This window comes from Thalassophryne amazonica, chromosome 4 (genome assembly GCF_902500255.1).
Source record: "Thalassophryne amazonica chromosome 4, fThaAma1.1, whole genome shotgun sequence".
NCBI lineage: Eukaryota > Metazoa > Chordata > Actinopteri > Batrachoidiformes > Batrachoididae > Thalassophryne > Thalassophryne amazonica.
In genome coordinates, this window is record NC_047106.1 from 15,718,777 (window position 1) to 15,740,449 (window position 21,673).

Genomic DNA, 21,673 nt, shown 5'->3' on the forward strand with positions numbered 1-21,673 from the left:
CTATAACTGACAGCTATCATGCGTGTCTCGGACGTTTTTCTCACTAGTGTCCTCCTAGATTCTCAGTTTTTAAGAACTGCCTACTCAGACAGATTTCACCCTGACTTGACCGAAGGAAAGTGGCTATAAAAGTTATGATTTTGTTGTTACTCTTAAAGGTGTGCATGCATCCCATTGTTTTGACTTTTAGATTTTTTTTTTTTTTTATGTCATGTTGTCATGAGATCAGTTTTCACTGAGTATAAAGGGTTTTATTTATTTTAATATTTTAAAAAATATTAAAATAAATTGACTATTTTAAATTTATTTTATATTTTATTTTATATTTTTAAAAATGACTCTTACAAAATTCCAATGTGTAAAAGCTCAAGGATTCTGAAGTTTTTTGGCAGTAGCCAGAATTGTGTTCTAAACAGTGTGTTTACAGATATTTTGAATTATTATTTTAAACAATAGTTTAATATCTCCAAAGTACATAGCCTAATTATAGATTTTTTTTTCCAATAACTTGATGGTAATTGGCCACCGCCCCTCTGTCCCTAAATTTGTTTGTACTAAGACATATTAGACATTTAGCTGTTTTTAGGGGATGGGAATTGAGAACTGGTTGCAATTGTATTGATCTATTGGGATCATATGCCTCAAGCCTAAATCAGTTCCTCTTATCAATGTGACATGTTTTCCTGTCAGCTCCACATTGGAAAACCTCACGCCTTGTGATGTCATGATGTCAAACTGTGCATCTAGCAACCAGGGAAACAGCTGCATTGACACTGAAACACTGCACCCCTTCACAGGTTATCACACAGATAATTGATCAGGAATCATTAATTTGACCAATGAGCACAATCGATAATGGCATTGATATTGACAAAATCTTATCAATTCCCATCCTCATTTCTTGATCAGTTGTCTATAGAGCAATGCTCATATTCACTGCTGATTCATGATTTGATTATTGTGAATATTTTTCTGAGATATTTAATAATTGAATGTGAGATAAATATAGTCAGCAGTAAACGCTACAGATGAAATTAGTTCTTGTATTTATTTTTTGTCAGCAATATCTCAGCCTATTAGCTATGTGTGTTAGGTAATTCCACCTGAATCAGAGGTGTGTGTGTGTGTACACACAGCTACATTGCTGATGAGCTGTCAGTGTGTGTGAACAGTGTTTAATTTACTCACTTGTGTTGACTTGCTGCAGATCCAGGAGGAGATGGAGATGTGGAAAATGAGGGACTGGGAGATGCAGATGTCCCAGCACAAACATTTGTCAGCTACTGAATGTGTGAGGTACGACATGAGCTGCTCCTGGACTCACCGGAGCCAAAGCAGAACTTTGTTGTGATAAAATCTCCACCGTTAGGATGACAGTAGCGCTCTAAATGCTACTTATTTTCATTCATCTGGGTTCAATTTCAGCTCGGTTAACTGCCGATGTGAAAATCTCAAATCCAATTTGGATAAAGTGTTTTGAGTCCAAGTACCATGCCAATCTGGAATGAGTTTCGTTGCTTGTAATTTTTCGACTCAGTGATGATGCACACATCTCTGCTCGAGGTTTCATTCTGGTCCTCAAAGACGTCTTCTTCACTGGCTATATGAAAAAAGTGCTTTCCAGCCAATTAGTTCTTCATGTTTGAGAACAGATGGAATTCCAGTTGTGCCAAGTCAAGAGAGTACAGGGCGTGCCCAACTTCAACGCCACAGTCGTTAAAGCAAAACAGTTTTTGGCAATTTTTCTGCAGAATTTGTCTTGATAGCCTCTTGTTAACAAAAATCGCCAAGTTGGCACAGTACCCCTCCTTTAGAAGCTTTTCCATATTAAAACTTTATTATCCAAGCTAGCTAAATCTGGGTGGTCATAGTGTGAAAATACACACAAATACATATGCTGACATTTATTTATTTATTTATTTTATTGATTTTTATTTTTGTTGATTGATTTTTTTGTTTTTGTTTTTTGTTTTTTTTTAGGGGGCGTATGCATTGCGATCGCATGACTGATTATTCTAGAGCTGTGGATCAAAGCCGAGAGTGTGTCTCAGACGGCAGCGACAGAGTGGCTCGATACTGGACCCGCAAACTTTATGAATTTGAGGCCAGTGATCCTGACAGGTGCGGTACACGGTTAAATCCTCACTTTGGAGCAGTGATGGACGAGGTTAAGCTGCTTGTTCCTTTTATTTATTTATTTTAAATCACAGTGACATTTGACGGGATCCAGGACTCAAACTGGAGAAGATGAACTCATTTTATATGTTTACTTCACAGATGGGGACACAGTGGCTTCAAGGAGCTTTATCCTGAGGTGTTTGAAAGTGAAGGGTAAGCAGAAATACAAACACTCACTCACTGATAGGTTTTTTTATCCTCCTGTAGAAGTTACATATTCTTGGCTTTTACATGTAACATGTAGATCTTGTGGGGTGAGAGTCGATTAGCTGAATCATGACTCCCAGAATACTTTAATCACGTCAATCTGCACGTGTCAGTCTTAATGTCAGGAATAATTACACAAATCGTGTTGTAAAAACAAATGTGTGTGTACTTTATAATGTGCACTATGCCAGGGGTGCTCATGTTCGGTCCTCGAGAGCTACCTTCCTGATACTCTTAGTTGTCTCCTTGCTCCAACACACTTGAATCCAATGAAAGGCTCATTAAAAGCCTGCTAACGAGTCTTTCATTGGATTCAGGTGTGTTGGAGCAGGGAGACAACTAAGAGTGTCAGGAAGGTAGCTCTCGAGAACCGAACTTGAGCACCCCTGCACTATGCGATACTCTGAAAACGTACTGAATGAAGAATTTAAGTGAAATTAACCAAAATGGCACTCTGCACACTTGATTTCGGATTGAGATAACAACAAAATACATATTTGTAGCTCTGTTTCTTACAGTAGAATAGTTCCCTTATGGCCCATCATATGGAAATCTGGACTTTCGTTTGACTTTTGTTGGCATTGTTTAATCTTCACCCAGCTTCGTTCCTGCAGCTGGTGCTTCGTCAGGATTTTTAAACTGTTGAAAAATTTGAACAAAGGGCATCGAAAAAATCAACTCGTCAGTATTTCGTTTTGCTTTCCTTTTGCTGTCGTTCTTGACGTTTTGTTTAATAGTTTGCTTAGTTTTTGTAATGTTAGCGTTTAGTTTGACTTCGTTCGACCAGATGAATGTTTTCACACAGTGCAGAAGCCGGTTTGTGCCCGCTGCTGCTGCGTTCATGTACCATCGGAAATTACAGGGCAAACTTATCCTGTTTGCTTGGATTTTTTTTTTATCTGGGTGGGGGGCCAGCTTCAATGGGCTCAGACACCTTATATAGGCCAGAATTAAACTTTTGTGTGGCTATAATTAATTATTTTGCCACAAGCAACTGCTGAATTTGAAACAACAACAAAGTTGTGTAATTTCTGATGGTACTCAAATACAGCGTCAGCAGCAGCTGCGGTGTGCTCTTATTATTTTTTTATTAAATATAACAATATGATTGTCAGAATGACAGTCCAGCCCTTATGTACATGTAGAAACAGGTAGATAATTCAAATGATTATATAAAGAATTGTTCTGGAAGGCAGAATTCACATTGTGGATCAGCTGCAGCTGGTGGAAAATAACCGCACATGTGAGTCAATGCGCAGCGTTCACACGGACTGATCAGTTTACTGCTCTGATACATTATATTTATTTCCTCTTTTGACAGTTTTCTGTTATAAATCAATGTATATGGCTTAGTAATGTAATACAGTGATAAAGTATTGACCACTGCACACCAGACTTTTTTTTTTTTTTTTTTTTTTTTTAATCGGAGCAAGACGCAGCGTGCAGTGTGTCGTCAGATAGTGAGGGTTTTGATGATGAAGGAGATGATCCCTCTTTTGCTCTGGACAAGGAACCAGAGCAGGTGGTCCACCTACGTGCACACAGATCTCCACAGCTTGTTTGCAGTTTCTCCAGGACTCAGGTGCTATGAGCTCTGTCCCAGCACCGAGTCCTGGAACTCAGAGATGCAGACACACACTGCTTCAGCTTTGGCTCCAGGTGTATTTCGTTTAAAGCATCGAGATCGTTAGCTTCGGTTTCATTTAGTTCCTCTTTTGTCCCTTCTGCGCTCTTGCTTCGCGAGCTCTTTCGTCCACCTTTTCTCAATAAATTGTGTCTTTTTTACTTTTTTCCCTTCGTTCAGGAATTGGCGTGTGACTGGGCCATTAACATTAACTCTGTCCTTTACCAGATTAACACACATTTTTTGACATAGGTTTAATGTGGATCAGTGTTGGCTTTTTGAGAATTTTAAAATTTTCAAAGTTTGACATGTAACACAAAATATATATCCAGAATCCACATCTCAATACTGATTACTACCATGATTAATCTTTGGTGATTGGCTAAAAATGTATTTATTCATTCATTTTCTGATCCTTATCTGGGTGGCAGTAGACCAAGCGGCTCATCCCACTCTTCTCTATCCTTGGCCAATAATAATAATAATAATAATAATAATAATTAAAAAAAAAAAAAACACACACACACACACACAGTAGTGTTCAAATCAAATAAATTTTATTTATATAGCGCTAAATCACAACACCAGTTGCCCCAAGGTTCTTTATATTGCAAGGCAAAAGCCATACAGTAATTACAGAAAAACCCCAACGGTCAAAACGACCCGCTATGAGCAAGCACTTGGCGACAGTGGGAAGGAAAAACTCCCTTTTAACAGGAAGAAACCTCCAGCAGAACCAGGCTCAGGGAGGGGCAGTCTTCTGCTGGTACTGGTTGGGGCTGAGGGAGAGAATCAGGAAAAAGACATGCTGTGGAAGACAGCAGAGATCAATCACTAATGATTAAATGCAGAGTGGTGCATACAGAGCAAAAAGAGAAAAACACTCAGTGCATCATGGGAACCAGCAGTCTAAGTCTATAGCAGCATAAATAAGGGGATGGTTCAGGGTCACCTGATCCAGCCCTAACTATAAGCTTTAGCAAAAAGGAAAGTTTTAAGCCTAATCTTAAAGTGATCAGAATAATAGTAGTGCTATGTGACTAAAAGATTAATCCAGGTTTTGAGTATGTTTCTTATTGTTACATGGGAAACAAGGTACCAGTAGATTCAGTAGATTCTCACAAATCCAACAAGACCAAGCATTCATGATATGCACACTCTTAAGGCTATGAAATTGGGCTATTAGTAAAAAAAAAAAAAAAGTAGAAAAGGGGGTGTTCACAATAATAGTAGCATCTGCTGTTGACGCTACAAATTCAAAACTATTATGTTCAAACTGCTTTTTTAGCAATCCTGTGAATCACTAAACTAGTATTTAGTTGTATAACCACAGTTTTTCATGATTTCTTCACATCTGCGAGGCATTAAATTTGTTGGTTTGGAACCAAGATTTTGCTCATTTACTAGTGTGCTTGGGGTCATTGTCTTGTTGAAACACCCATTTCAAGGGCATGTCCTCTTCAGCATAAGGCAACATGACCTCTTCAAGTATTTTGACATATCCAAACTGATCCATGATACCTGGTATGCGATATATAGGCCCAACACCATAGTAGGAGAAACATGCCCATATCATGATGCTTGCACCACCATGCTTCACTGTCTTCACTGTGAACTGTGGCTTGAATTCAGAGTTTGGGGGTCGTCTCACAAACTGTCTGCAGCCCTTGAACCCAAAAAGAACAATTTTACTCTCATCAGTCCACAAAATATTCCTCCATTTCTCTTTAGGCCAGTTGATGTGTTCTTTGGTAAATTGTAACCTCTTCTGCACGTCTTTTATTTAACAGAGGGACTTTGCGGGGAATTCTTGCAAATAAAGTAGTTTCACACTGGCATCTTCTAACTGTCACAGCACTTACAGGTAACTCCAGACTGTCTTTGATCATCCTGGAGCTGATCAATGTGTGAGCCTTTGCCATTCTGGTTATTCTTCTATCCATTTTGATGGTTGTTTTCCGTTTTCTTCCACGTGTCTGTTTTTTTTTTTTTTTGTCTATTTTAAAGCTTTGGATATCATTGTAGATGAACAGCCTATAATTTTTTGCACCTGCGTATAGGTTTTCCCCTCTCCAATCAACTTTTTATTCAAACTACGCTGTTCTTCTGAACAATGTCTTGAACGTCCCATTTTCCTCAGGCTTTCAAAGAGAAAAGCATGTTCAACAGGTGCTGGCTTCATCCTTAAATAGGGGACACCTGATTCACACCTGTTTGTTTCACAAAATTGACGAACTCACTGACTGAATGCCACACTACTATTATTGTGAACACCCCCTTTTCTACTTTTTTTTTTTACTAATAGCCCTATTTCATAACCTTAATAGTGTGCATATCATGAATGCTTGGTCTTGTTGGATTTGTGAGAATCTACTGAATCTACTTGTACCTTGTTTCCCATGTAACAATAAGAAATATACTCAGAACCTGGATTAATCTTTTTAGTCACATAGCACTACTATTATTCTGAACACTACTGTACAGTGAGGAAAATAAGTATTTGAACACCCTGCGATTTTGCAAGTTCTCCCACTTAGAAATCATGGAGGGGTCTGAAATTTTCATCTTAGGTGCATGTCCACTGTGAGAGACATAATCTAAAAAAAAAAATCCAGAAATCACAATGTATAATTTTTTTTTTTTTTAAATAATGTATTTGTATGTTACTGCTGCAAATAAGTATTTGAACACCTGTGAAAATCAATGTTAATATTTGGTACAGTAGCCTTTGTTTGCAATTACAGAGGTCAAACGTTTCCTGTAGTTTTTCACCAGGTTTGCACACACTGCAGCAGGGATTTTGGTCCACTCCTCCATACAGATCTTCTCTAGACCTTTCAGGTTTGGAGTTTCAGCTCCCTCCAAAGATTTTCTATTGAGTTCAGGTCTGGAGACTGGCCAGGCCACGCCAGGACCTTGAAATGCTTCTTATGGAGCCGCTCCTTAGTTGCCCTGGCTGTGTGTTTGGGGCCATTGTCATGCTGGAAGACCCAGCCATGACCCATCTTCAATGCTCTTACTGAGGGAAGGAGGTTGTTTGCCAAAATCTCGCAATACATGACCCCATCCATCCTCGCTTCAATACGGTGCAGTCGTCCTGTCCCCTTTGCAGAAGAGCACCCCCCGAGTATCATCTTTCCACCCCCATGCTTCACAGTTGGGATGGTTTTCTTGGGGTTGTTCTCATCCTCTAAACATGGTAAGTGGAGTTGATTCCAAAAAGCTCTATTCTGGTTGCATCTGACCACTTGACCTTCTCCCATGCCTCCTCTGGATCATCCAGATGGGCCTGGACATGTGCTGGCTTGAGCAGGGGGACATTGCTGCCCTGCAGGATTTTAAACCATGACAGCATCATGTGTTACTAATGTAATCTTTGTGACTGTGGTCCCAGCTCTCTTCAGGTCATTGATCAGGTCCTCCTGTGTAGTTCTGAGCTTTCTCAGAATAAGTGAGATCTTGCATGGAATCCCAGACCGAGGGAGCTTTACAGTCATCTTGTGTTTCTTCCACTTTCTAATAAATAATCATAACAGTTGTTGTCTTCGACCAAGCTACTTGCCTGTTGTCCTGTAGTCCATACCAGCCTTGTACAGATCTACAGTTTTGTCCCTGGTGTCCTTAGACAGCTCTCTGGTTTTGGCTGTGGTGGACAGGTTGGAGTGTGATTGATTGAGTGTGTGAACAGGTGTCTTTTATACAGGTAACAAGTTGAAACAGGTGCAGTTAATACAGGTACAGAGTGCAGAATAAGAGGGCTTCTTAAAGAAAAATTAACAGGTCTGTGTGAGCCAGAATTCTTGCTGGTTGGTAGGTGTTCAAATACTTATTTGCAGCAGTAACATACAAATAATTTGTAAAAAAAAATCATACATTGTGATTTCCAGATTATTATTTTGTTTAGATTATATCTCTCACAGTAGACATGCACCTAAGATGAAAATTTCAGACCCCTCCATGATTTCTAAGTGGGAGAACCTGCAAAATCGCAGGGTGTTCATATACTTATTTTCCTCACTGTATTCCCATGGGATAAAAAAGCTTTTTAACTTACCGTCCCTGGTTCTCAAGACCAGGCAACTAAGTGGCTCTACTCTACTCTCCTATTTTACTCTTTCTTTTTAGATATTTAGATACATCTTTGTATACTGGCATAGTTCCACCTTAGAATTGCAATATAATATATAAGATATACCTTACTGAATTTTCATATATATATATATTTTTTGGTGACACAATTAGGACAACCTTTATTTGACATGGTATACATCTGGGAGGTGGAGCTTAATTTGGTAATGCTGCGTGCCTGAACTTGGTGCAGAAGACTTGGTGCAGAAAAGAAAGCTTCTGTTTCTGGAATGCCAACACTGTGGGTGATGAAGAAAAGAGTAGCAAAAGGAATAACATTGTAATTCCATACATGGCTGGAATTTCTGAGAAATTAAGAAAAATTTTGAAGATTCCTGTGTATTTCAGACCCAGCAACATCAGACAAAAACGGCTTCACCCCAAAGACTGGACGCGACGCACTCATAGACGCAGCCTGGTTTATGAGGTTTAGTGCAGAGAGGAGATGGAAACCGCCACTCAAAAAACGAGTGGCTCAACACAGGAGGGCCAGTTCCTCTGGTCAGGACTCAGCTGTCGACCAGCACCTGAAGGAAAAAGGAAATACGAACACCTTTGATGACAGGTGTTTGTATTTTAGACTGGGAAGATGATTTGAAAGTGATATCAAGGAAGCCATCTTTGTTAAAGAGTTGAAACCTTCACTAAACAGAGGTGGGGATACCACCGTTTTCATTGATACCACAGAGACGTGAAGATCATTCTCCTCCTCGTTCACCGCTCCTCTAATGAAGCTAACAACAATAGCAGCTTGTGCTTAAGCTCAAATGATCTCAGCTGATCAACGATTGTAGCCCCATAAATATTTGATTCTCTCACCTCTCCAGCGAGAACTGATGAAGGGTTTCTTAGTTTTTTTTTTTTTTCTCTCCGTGCTGACAGCGTCGATGCAATAGGCAACTGGATCCAAACAGATGCCCATAACTGTAGTAATTGAGAAGAACATCGACACTTTAAGGATAGTTTGATGTATAAAACATATTGTCATGTCATTGGTTTAACAAAAGTACAACTTTCTTATTGTTGTAGACTACATACTTTAATATAACCAGAAAAAGCTGCAAAGATCCACTGGGTCCTGTGAGGAACAACCTCATGCAAGGAAATAGAGTGAATCATGCTTCAGCCGGGGGGCAGTTGATGGAAGGCAACGGCTGAGGTCAGCCTACCTCAGCAGAAGCTGGGGGTCCAGACTCCAAATGATTGAGAGGGCGTTGGAATGGATGTGGACATTATGCCCACGGTGATAATGACGAAAAAGAAATCGAAGCCACTTGGTGACATGTTTGAGTCAGTCCACTGAGGGACTTTACCGGTGACCTGTCAAGTTAGGACTAAACGAGTGTGTCTGACTTGAAGCCAGTGCTGCAGCTTTTGAAGGTAAACGGTAAAGGAAGAAGAGCTGGTTTAGCATTTCTTTTTTGACAGTGAGATTAAAGAGCATATTCAAGCCAGTGCTTTTTTTCTGAGCTGGAAAACCTGCTGGAAAACAAGACCAGAAAACCTCCACCAGTAACAAAAACAATCTTCCACCTTCCATCTTCCACCCAAAGTGAAGCAGCTTGCAGTGTAGCACATTTATCATCGCTAGTTTCCAACTGATGCAATTATTTTCTCACCCATGTTCTTTAATTCACATGTGCCCCCATGGGCGTGTTGGTCTTAAAATGAGGTGCGGTCAGGCGCAGTGCTGGTAGATTGCTATTACTAGGCAGCAGAAAATCATTGCGCCATAGACCAGGAAAAATCTGATCTTTAAGAGTGCAGCTGTGCCAATGCGTCCATAATAAAAATAATAATAATCATAATAATAATAATAAAAAAGGCTGCCACCGAGTACACACGTTATCCATATATATCACTGTTATGCCCCCGGTATGAAATACGGGGAGATATAGCGATCAGCATGTCTGTCCGTTTTCACTTGATACACATGATATCTCAAGAACCAGTTGACCAATGTCATTCATATTTACCATATGGGTGTACTTGAGTGATCCCCCTACACTTTGTATTACTGATTTGTGGGGACCAAGAGGATACGTCATGATGACGTATCCTCTTGGTCCCCACAAATCAGTACAGCACCATGCTAGGGTTGTAAATTGGATGAGCAAAACAACTGGTTTAACTAAATATAAGGGTTACTATTGATACAAATCACTTTCCAGCCATTTTACTTTGTACAGCTCAGGATGAATATGTGAACATTTCCAAGTTATTGAATGTGTCTTGGAGTTCAGTATGCTATTTTGCATTAAATCTGTGGAGAAACTAGGGTCCATGCAAGAAGGAGACAAATGAGGGAAGCAATCCAGACAACTCTGAAGGAGTTAAAGCTTTCTGTGCCTGTGATTGTAGAATTGTGCATCATGCAAACTTTCAACTGCAAGGTGCAGTGGCACAGCAAAGAATTTTCATAGAAGACAGTAGGATCAAATCTAAGCTCAAATCTATGTGCCTTCTGGCAAATAAGCTGGAATTATGAGATCTTTTTCAGAAAATCCTCCTCTTTGCCACTCCACCACAAAGCTGTGTAACTGATGATACAACATATAGTTGCATTATGCGCAGTTGCTCCAGTCAAAGCCACAAAAGCAATAATTCCTTCAGATTTGTCTTGGTGGCTTGGTCACTGTAGACAGGTTTACCATACTGTTTGTACTTCTTAATGTTTGATGTGAAAGAAGTCTTAAACGTATTCAGTGACTTGGAAATGTTTATGTATCCATCCCCTAACTTGTCTGAAGAGGACTATCTGTCTGCAAATATAATACAGTATTTTTGGTCGTGCGAAAATAATGACATTACAAAACTGCGCAAATACTTATGACCCTGACTCTGTGAGCAGAGAAGCATCAAGCAGCCTCGGCAGTGTGCACCTCTTCTCAGGCTTCAAACATCCTTTCTGCATTGTTAAAAGAACATGTGGGCATTGTGAATTATTATCAGTAACAGAGTGAAATCATTGTCCCTAACCTAAAATCTGTACATGTTGCTTATAAATCCGTCCATAAGTTTGTGAGTCATCCTGTGGGCAGAAAGATGTTAAGGCATCATTTCACACATTAAAAAAAATTTCAGTGCTCCATTGACTTTCAATTTATATGCATTTCTTTGTTGCAGCGAAGAAGCTGGTGGCACAAAGGAGAGTGGGCGCCACAAGATGAAGAAATCCAAGAGCGGCACAGAGACGCGACTATCAAAACACTCCAAAAAGTCCCGGAAGAAGAAAAAGAAGAAAGATGATGACAAACAGAAGAAGGTGGAGTGTTTGAGCAGCAGCGGCGGTGGCGGTGACATCAACGATGGCGGTGACAGGCGGAGAAGGAAAGTGAGCAAAAGTCGACATAAAAGTAAGAAAACGCCAAAACCCAGAGGGAGACAGGAGGACAGCAGCGATGACGAGGAAGACAGACGAGCATGCACTCCCAAAAAGAGAAAGTCGGACTCCAACAGAGACTCGTGTTTGGAATCGCACAAGAAGAAGAGGAAAAACTGGAAAACGGCAGGAGAGGAGAAATCGGACGACAGTTCCGGAGACTGAGTTTCACGATCACAGCTCGGCTAATGATCCGGAAAGCGAGCGCACATTCGTCTGCTCACCATGGAACAGTGAACCTCATTAGACGTCGACAAACCTGAGCACTCTGCCGTCTCTACGGACGCCGGGATCACGTGTGCGGCCTGTGATGGAAGAGGAAAACCAGGAGGGATTATGGGAGATTTGCTTCCCGCCTGGTGGCTGCATCATTGACTTTTACCTCAGTTTCTGTTTAAGGCACAATTTGAACAAAACGAAACAAGGCAACTTTACTCACAAGCTGATTGTTTGTACATCAGATTTTATATATTTTTGGAGGAATTTTTGTATGTGACAGGTCAGTAATAAATCTGTTACGATGTTTGACTTTCTACCATGAAAAATACATTTTTATACCTGTGCAGGAAGTCTGAGGTTTACATTTGATTTCTAACCACTGCAGTCGATTGTTTTTGATATCCGAGCTCTACTACATCTGGTTTTCACGTCTATAAAACTGTCAAATTGGTTTAAAAAAAGATGCCAATCATGGTTTCCTTTACTGTAATTGCTTGTTTTGTCTGAAGAGTCTCAAACACTGCGACATTCTGTTTTTAAAAGAGAATTAGTTCGCTTGGCATTTCTCTTGATAAATAATTCAAACAGTCTGCTGATTGATTAATCACCTTGGCACTAACTGAAGCATTTCTCGCCAACTGCTCTGATCACGTGCTCGGCACAAAAATGAGGCGGCCCTACAGATCTAGATTAATGGTTCAAAAAAATTAAAACATCACTCCTTTTAAAATTAAAATGACATTTTAGGTGTTGTAATGATTTGTTTTTCATTTGCCAAGTTGCCTGTAGAGTAATAAGGACGGGTTTGTCATGGCGGATTGGAGTGCTCGCTGCTGTCACAATCTGAACATTCAGGCCTTATTTGATGCAGATTTACCTCAAACTGCTTTTCTTCATCAAATTGAATATGTTTTATGTGCTGTAAATTATTTCCAAAATTAGGCAGCTGATTTTTTTTTTCTCCCCATATGAAAACTTTTGTCTATGAAGTGTCAAAGTGTAAACTTTCTGACGTAGTTTCAGCTGACAGAAACAGACAGAAATACAAATACTTTGTTTAATATGTCAGTGAGACAGTAAAATGTTTCCGCTTACTTTAACAGTAAAATTGGAATATAAATTTTTATGTTTCCAGTTTTGTTTGTAACATCCTTAGTCAATGCATTCTGGGTATTTTCAAATAATCTGATGATTTGTTAAAGTATTAACAGGTGTCCAATGAAAAGACCTGCTGAATCGAGTTGGACTGCAGCAGCTCAAATCTGACGAACAAAAAAGTTAAAGACAAACTGGCATCAGCTTGCAGTTATTCACTTAAAATAATTTATTCTGCTTTACAATGCTTTTCCACATGCAATAAAGTCTGTTCTGGGTTTAACAAGTCGAGGTTTTGCAGTGCTGTCATTATAATGTGCTTTTATTTTGAAACATTAAAGGAAGTTAGGCGCCATTAGAACCATAAAAGTTTAAAAACATTCCCAAGCAGATAGTCTAATATTCCTAAAATCATGATGTAGTCTTGTTGATGTACATTTATTCATTTGAAGAGGAATGCGTGATGGGGACTGTACATATGAGGTCTGTTAGAAAAGTATCCGACCTTTTTATTTTTTTCAAAAACTATGGATTTGAATCATGTGCGCTTGCATCAGCCAAGCTTGAACCTTCGTGCGCATGCGTGAGTTTTTTCACGCCTGTCGGTTGCGTCATTCGCCTGTGGGCAGGCTTTGAGTGAGCACTGGTCCAGCCCCCTTGTCGGATTTTCATTGTGAGGGAAATGGCTGAGCGACTGCCGCTTTGCTCCATGAAAATTTTTTCAGAAACAGACAGCGAGGTGGAAACCATTCAGAAAATTCAGATGGCTTTCGGGGAAGATTCTGTCGGCGTCACACAGATTAAGGAGGATTACAACCAGATTAAAGATGGCCCACAGTGGCTGAGGGCGCACTGCGCTTCGAGCGGCCATCGACAGGCTGAAACGACCAGATCATTTCCAAAGTGAAGGCTGTGTTGATCCGGGACATTGTGTGACTACCAGAGAAATCGCAGAAAATGTGGACATCAGCACTTTTGCGGCACATTCCACTGTTAAGGAGATTTTGTAATGAAAGACGTGCGGAGGAATTCGCGCGTTGGGACGGAGCCGCAATGGCGCACAGCAAAAAGCACGTCCGTGTTGGAAACCAGAAGATTCAGACGGCTTTCGGTGGCTTTTCAGTCGAGTGAGTATCCGAAAAATTGTGTAACAGCTGGGCATGCCACAACATGTCCTGTGAGACTTCCAACACAGAGGTGTTTTTTGTTGTGCGCCATGAGCGGCTCTGTCCCGACGCGCGAATTCCTCCGCACGTCTTTCATTACAAAGTCTCCTGTAACTGGAATGTGCCGCAAAAGTGCGCCGCGCTTTGAGCGGCCATTGACAGATGGCCGCTCGAAGCGCGGCGCACCCTCCGCCTCTGTGGGCTGTCTTTAATCCGGTTGTAATCCTCCTTAATCTGTGTGACACCGATAGAATCTTCACTGAAAGCCATCTGAATTTTCCGAATGGTTTCCACCTGGCTGTCTCACACAGTTTCTGAAAAAATTTTCATGGAGCAAAGCGGCAGTCGCTCAGCCATTTCCCTGACAATGAAAATCCGACGAGGGGGCTGGACCAGTGCTCACGCAAAGCCTGCCCACAGGCGAATGACGCAATCGACAGGCGTGAAAAAACTCATGCATGTGCACGAAGGTTCAAGCTTGGCTGATGCAATCACACATGATTCAAATCCATATAGTTTTTGAAAAAAATAAAAAGGTCGGAAACGTTTCTAACAGACCTCGTACACACAAAACGGTTGGACTCATGTCAACGGTGTGCTTGTTACTGTGTTTCATCCAGCTAACAAGTTAGCATCTGTAGTGAGAAACAGGAGTTCCACCTAGCTAACAATCTAGTTTCTCCTGGGTAGGGTTGCCAACCGTCCCTTGAAAAACGGAATCGTCCCTTATTTGGAAATAAAAGTGTGCGTTCCGTATTGACCTGAAACGGGATGCAGTTTGTCCCGTATTTCTGTGAGAATCAAAAAGTCTGTAAAATGTCAATGGAATTGACTGGCGCTTTATATGGAAACGTACGGTAAATTTGATCCCAGCCTCTCTCCTGCTTTTCACCAATGAGCTGACAGACACGAGTTGACAATACAGAATCACTCCTATCTCACTGGTCGAGGGACATCTGCTCGCAAGAAGATACCTACGTCATGAGCCGACGACGGTCGCTGGACGACAATAACATAGCAGCATAGCTGATATCGATACAGACACCGACACTGGCACTGCAGATATGCCTACGGACATCAATGTCTGTAACGTCGTTACTACTCCTAAAAAAAAAAAACAAACAAAAAAGAATGCAAAAATACAGGGGAGAATGAGAAAAGGAAAATGGCTGGGTGGAAAAGGTGCGCTATAACAGTATTGTTTACTTTTCAGACTTTATTTTTTGCACTTATTACACTAAATGTATAAATGTGCACTGTTACATTGTTTTGCACTGTTACATTGTTTTGGATGATGCAAATTTTCTATTGTTTTTTTTTTTGTTAATTTATACAATTTAAGTTAAGCAATAGCACTACAGAGATTTATTTTTAAAGAAGACAGAATGCTCATATTGAAATTGTGAGTGAAAATTTATTTTGCACTAAAAATAAATTGCTAAATAATAATTTGTTTTCCACGTGTTCATATCAGAACAAATGCATGTATGCATCTACCTAAATTCTGGGTCAAGTCAACAGTCAAACAGTTAAAAATCGTTTCACACAGATGCTGGGAAGGGTGAAGGCAATGGTCAGTCGGCCGGTCGGCCCTGGCGGTGAGGTGTCCCTTATTTATTTTTCAGAGAGTTGGCAACCCTACTCCTGGGAGAAACACGATGCTCACAGCGTGGGCTAACATGGAACAAAGTAAAAGAGAATGATCAAGTCAAACTGTAATTAAAGAATAGATAGAATGTATGGCTGGGGATGGCACAAAAACATCTGCTGCAAGTCAGTGATGGCTAAGTTGAAATATTTCCCCAGAATATTTGGTATCCTTTCTAACACCAAACAAAAATGAGCTGTGTGCACCAAGTGTGGCCTCATGACATCACCAACTGTGTTATTGCAGCTAATGACTTCAACTGTTAGATTTGGTTGGAGCCCTCTGGTGGTGAAATTTTGAAACATCTGAACAAGGATTGCACTGTTTCTGGATTGCATATTTAACGTGCTGAGTCAGTGAAGGTCAGTAAATTAACTACCACATAAGTTGGTTGTTTAAACGGCATATTTTATGATGCAATAATCACAAAACGGGATCTTAATTGGAACACTCAGCCTCTCCAAGTGTCTCCCGTCGGAACGCTCATGAGATGAAGTTTACATGAAACCCACTGTTCATCTGTGCCGACCTGTTTCACATGTCATCCTGCCACTGAAGCACATTCTGTGTGCTTTAATGAATAATGAGTGGGAAGCTTCATCCATGAGGACTGGTCAGCAGCACCTTTTCTGACTGTAGACTGATGAGCTGAAAGACAAGCGCAGCACAAATTTACAGCAGAAACACAGAGGTCACAACGTGTTGGTTCAAAAAACATTTTTTCTTTTGGCGCTCCCTGCTGGTACCCAAGACATTATGGTGCCACTGTGATTTGCTTCACATTGCATTTTTTCAGTGAAGCAGTAATAATAATAATAACTAGAAAGGAACTCCATTTAGGGAATAACCCTGTTGTGTCTGATGATTTGCAGACGTTCATGCTGGTTATACGGTCGCAAATTCAAAAAAGTTGTTTTAAACGTTTATTTGCCACCGTATAACAGCATGAACGTCCGCAAATCATCAGATGCAAGGGGTTATTCCCATTCTAATTCAATTCCATCATTGGCACGGTTTATTTTTCTGTAGGTAATTCTGTCAGCGAGGCTTACCATGAAGCAGCGTCACTCCAGCAGCAGTCAGGGCACGGAGTAATACATCCAAATGTGAAACAGTCAAATATTTTGCCACCATTACCCCGATATTATACAGTCTGAAATCTCATGAGTAACCAATCAGATTTGCGGAAAAATGTAATTGGATTACAGCTGTAATTATACAGTGGTCAATGTTCAATGCCCCCGACCCCACCTGATGACATATTTTGTTCTACTGGATCAGAGCTCTTGTCCACATCCACAGCAAATCCCACACATTCAGAGATATCGCTATAAACATGCCTGATTTTTTTTTTTCCACAGAAAGATTCATGAAATATTTCCTGAGAAATAACAGGACCCCCCCCCCCCCCCCCCCCCAACAAACAAACAAACAGAGATAAAAGTCAAAGCTTGCAATGTTTAAAAAAAAAAAAAAAATCCTGGCTTCACCTCTTCATGTGGATCTTTTCCAAAATATAGTTGTTGTTTGGTCAATGCTCTACACTTACACCAAACTATGAAAATGATGCTAAATGTTTTTGTAATTCCACTGAAAGACAAACAAATGGTAAAAAAAACCCAAAAAAAAAAAACCACACACACAATTAGCCTCTGAACTGGAGTTAATAATATACAACCCCAATTCCAATGAAGTTGGGGCGATGTGACATCCCTGAAAAAGACGTTGCTTGGATGGCAGTATGTGTTGCTCCAAAACCTGGATGTACCTTTCAGTACTGATGGTGCCAGATGTGTAGTTGCCCATGCCATGGGCACTAACACACCCCCATACCAGCACAGATGCTGGCTTTTGAACTTTGCGCTGGTAACAATCTGGATGGTCTTTTTCCTCTTTTGTCCGGAGGACACGATATCCATGATTTCCAAAAACAATTTGAAATGTGGACTCATCAGACCACAACACACTTTTCCACTTTGTGTCTGTCCATTTCAAATGAGCTCAGGCCCAGAGAGGGTGGCGGCGTTTCTGGATGTTGTTGATGTATGGCTTTCACTTTGCATGGTAGAGTTTTAACTTGCACTTGTAGATGTAGCGATTAACTGTGCTAACTGACAATGGTTTTTGAAGTGTTCCTGAGCCCACGTGGTAAGATCCTTTACACAATGATGTTGGTTTTTAATGCAGTGCCGCTTGAGGTATCAAAGGTCATGGTCATTGAATGTTGGTTTTCAGCCTTGCTGCTTACATGTAGAAGGTTCTCCAGAGTCTCTGAATCTTCTGATTATATTATGGACTGTAGATGATGGAATCCCTACGTTTCTTGCAATTGAAAGTTGAGAAACATTGTTCTTAAACTGTTGGACTATTTTTTCATGCAGTTGTTTACAAAGTGGTGATCTTCACCCCATCTTTGATTGTGAACGGCTGAGCCTTTTGGGGATGCTCCTTTTATACCCAGTCATGACACTCACCTGTTTCCAGTTAGGTGTTCTTTGAGCTTTCATCAACTTTCCCAGTCTTTTGTTGCCCCGTCCCAACTTTTGTGAAATGTGTTGCAGGCATCCATTTCAAAATGAGCAAATTTTTGCACAAAAACAAAAAAGCCTATCACTTTGAACATTAAATATCTTGTCTTTGTGGTGTATTCAATTGAATATAGGTTGAAGAGGATTTGCAAATCATTGTATTCTGTTTTTTGTATACATTTTACACAACGTCCCAACTTCATTGGAATTGAAGTTGTAATAAGTAATCATTAATAAATGGATTTCTCATCTTCAGTGACTGCAAATCTGCATGAAATACTGTGGATGGGATCGTCCAAACCTGTTGTGACGCTTGTCATCAAACTAGCGTCCAAACCAGTCATGATGCCCCCTGTCAAACCGCCCCTTGTTAAACGAGAGTCTGAACCAGTCGTGATGCCACTTGTCAAACCAGCATCTGAACCTGTTGTGCCATCCCTTGTTGTCATCTCAAAGCTCCACAGAAACCTTATAAATAATTGAAGGACTAAAATATTGATCATGTGAACTGCTGCGTCCTTGCAGCAGACGGTGAGCAACACCAGCATGTTCCATCTGAACCACAAGAAGAAAATGCCACTGATAAGGCGTGAAACAGGTAACCCACAGAAAAATGTTTTAATACCCTCTGTGAGGGATTCATGGGTGACATACTAAATTGGGAGAGGTGTGATGACAGGTTTTTAATGTAAAAACTTGTAGCCAACACCCAAATGCTTTGTAAAAAGTCATGTGACATATGACTTATTTACTTACATAGTTAGTACACATACACCAATGTTTTAATATACTTATATATGTCTTTTTTGTTGTTGTCGTTGTTGTCTTATTATCTAGACCAGCCAGATACAGTACTGATTAATATACAGTCACATCTGGAACAACACTCATTAAATGTCCTACAGGAATCCAAGCAGTGCACGTCCATCCTCACAACGCTAAAAATCAGCACGTGTGAAATTCTTCTCTTTTTTTGTTTAATTAGTAATAATTATTGTACAGACTGGTGCTGATACTTGTCCTTGTATCTCGTGTCTTCTGTGCAAAAGTTTCTGAAAGAACCCAAAACATGATTGACATACAGGATACCTGGTTGTTCACTTTACAGTCATGATGGGGTTTTTTTTTTTTACATTTAAAGATACACATCCAAACGCAATACACCTTGGCATGTCACAGAGAAGAAGAAATGAAAAATCCAAGGTAACACTCCCCATGTCAGTGAGAGAGTGAGAGAGGACAGTTTATGACAACAGCGAGCAGCGTCCTCCATTCGTACATTTTTTATTTATTTATATATATTTTTAGAATAAGGCACTGCTGCATAAAGAAAGGAAGAAACACAATGGGAAGGTAACATGAAGAGATGCCGCCTTTGTCTCCCGAAAGTTGCAGGAAAGCCGCGTGTCGTAATGTGTGCGATTGTGCCTTGTTGTTGTTGGGGTTTTTGTGTGTGTGTGTGTTTTTTTATACACATGATGGCGGAGCATCTCTCACACCGTGCTCTCCAGCATCCACTCCGTGCTGCTGAATGTAACTCTCCTGTTGGCGAGCGGTGACGGCTCCGTGTTCAGTTGGTTGGTGGACTTGTGCCACCTTGTCCTCGCTCTGCGCGGGTAACTGTGACTCTGAAAAATGGCGTAATCCCCCCCGTCAAAGGAGAATCTGTGCCTAGTTCGTGCCAGCTCATTAGGTAGCAGCCCCACGCTGGCGAGGGCGCTCTTCTTGTCCTTGAGCCGCGGTGCCTCCTTGGTACCAGCGTTTGGGCCTATGAGACACAGGGACATGGTGGAGCCCGTCAGGCTGCTGTCCATCTGCGTGTCCTCGGAGGAGGGGCCCGAGCGCTGTCCATCCAGGCTGCTTCTCCTCTTCATCTGCTCTCCACTCACTGGTGGTAGCTCCACTTCCAAGATGGCGGCAGCAGCAGCGGCAGCTGGATTCTCCTTTTTCTCGCTGTCCACCCTCAGCACCAGCGCCATGCATTCTTTAGGCGTTTGCTGGCCTTCATCGGACGGCTGTTTGGAGGAGGAGCACTGGAGCCGCTGCTGGCTGCCGTTGATCTGGGAGTGGATGCTGGAGCTGACCTTGGTTTTGTTGTCTTCTGGGCCGCTGTAGGCCTTGTAGCGGATCATCAGGATGATGATGAAAACCAGGACCGACGCAACAATTATACCGCCGATGATGATGATCATAGTGCCTCCCAGGAACTGGCTGTGCATGAAGCGGCACTGGCTGATCTCGTTCGCCGTGTGGAACTGCACGCAGCCGACCACGCGCGTGGCCGTTAAGGACGTGATGCCGTCGTCGTAGACCGCCAGCACACAGAGGTCATACTCTCGGCCCGCAGCCAGGTCGTTGATTAAGAAGTTCTTGTTGGAAGGGGGGATCATTCTGCAGAGGAAAGGAAAAGCACATGTGGAGGATTAATCATGTAAATTACTGACGCCCACATGTGCTGATTTGCATGAGGTGTGTTAAAAAAAGAGAAAAATCACACAGAGGTGTTGAATCTGCACAACAAAAACACTGCACATTAACAACAGGGCTCAAAAACGGCAGCAAAAGTTCAAGTTTGGTACGTGGGGTGAGCAAAAACTGATAATTAAACCAGCCAGTGCTTCAGCTGCAGCATTTTACTCCTACGGTGATAATGGTGCCTTTTTTTCCCCACTTCTGACACGGGCAGCAGAAAGAGCTCATGTGAAAGTGCAGAGTTTCTCTCTGCTATTAATACTTTCAACAGCCACATTAATTATGACATATCTATCCTATTATGTAAATGTAAAGCTGTAATGTCCAGTCATTAATCAATTCCTCTTCTTCCTTTTATTCAGTTCAGGTTTTAAATCTCCTGGCTCCGCCTCTTTATGCCGAGTTCCCTCAAGATTTAATAACTGTCCAAAAACAGGACCAACACTTTCACCAGCTTTCCTAAAAATATGTTCATTAGTATTCTGGCATGTCATAAATAAATGAATAAATAAAAATAGAATGCCAAGGTAATGTCTGATTATCTTTGACTCAATTTGACAAATTTGATCTACTCTATTCCAGGAGAGGTTTGACCTTTTCACCAAGTTCCATGCAGCATCTCCATACGTGGCTCTAGGGTGGGGCTGCACCCTTAAATTTTAGTACCATAACTCTATGAACAAACTGACATTTGCACTTCAAAATTTCATGTTTTGAGTCTTGTTTTTCCCCCACCATTCTGGCTCTAGTCTGTGTTTTGCTGTTGGCTACGGCACATGGGTGCAAAATCATTGGTGGGGTTCCACTCTGGCACCAATCTCGTCACTCTGGGTTTAGTCCCTGATCTATCTTAGACATGTATGCACATCATTTAGGAGAGGATAACTCAACTGTTCTAGACTAATATGACCCCAATGAACAACTTGGGATATGTGCCAAAATCTCTATATGGGGCCAACAGCCCAAAAATGACCACGCCCTTTTTCATCCTGAGTGTTACCTCAAATACAGCTGTATTTTCTAAAA

At 41.1% G+C, this 21,673-nt stretch overlaps 2 protein-coding genes and 1 long non-coding RNA gene across 3 annotated transcripts in view; 2 read left to right on the forward strand and 1 right to left on the reverse strand.

Moving 5' to 3' along the window:
* nkapd1 (NKAP domain containing 1) overlaps positions 1 to 11,939 on the forward strand; it is a 14,650-nt gene extending 2,711 nt beyond the window's left edge. Inside the window, exons 3-6 of the mRNA XM_034169143.1 lie at positions 1,208 to 1,296; positions 1,981 to 2,121; positions 2,278 to 2,331; positions 11,264 to 11,939. Of these exons, the coding sequence (XP_034025034.1) occupies positions 1,208 to 1,296; positions 1,981 to 2,121; positions 2,278 to 2,331; positions 11,264 to 11,684 (705 nt within the window). The 3' untranslated portion in view covers positions 11,685 to 11,939. The remainder of the gene's footprint in view (positions 1 to 1,207; positions 1,297 to 1,980; positions 2,122 to 2,277; positions 2,332 to 11,263) is intronic.
* Positions 1,304 to 1,848, forward strand: LOC117509444. Its single transcript, XR_004560410.1, has 2 exons — positions 1,304 to 1,682; positions 1,714 to 1,848. It is a non-coding gene; the product is annotated as an uncharacterized LOC117509444 (long non-coding RNA).
* Positions 11,940 to 19,481: 7,542 nt separating the features above from the next.
* The window catches only part of lrfn1 (leucine rich repeat and fibronectin type III domain containing 1), a 639,132-nt gene continuing 636,940 nt past the window's right edge, over positions 19,482 to 21,673 (reverse strand). Inside the window, exon 5 of the mRNA XM_034169144.1 lies at positions 19,482 to 20,566. Within this exon, the coding sequence (XP_034025035.1) occupies positions 19,669 to 20,566 (898 nt within the window). The 3' untranslated portion in view covers positions 19,482 to 19,668. The remainder of the gene's footprint in view (positions 20,567 to 21,673) is intronic.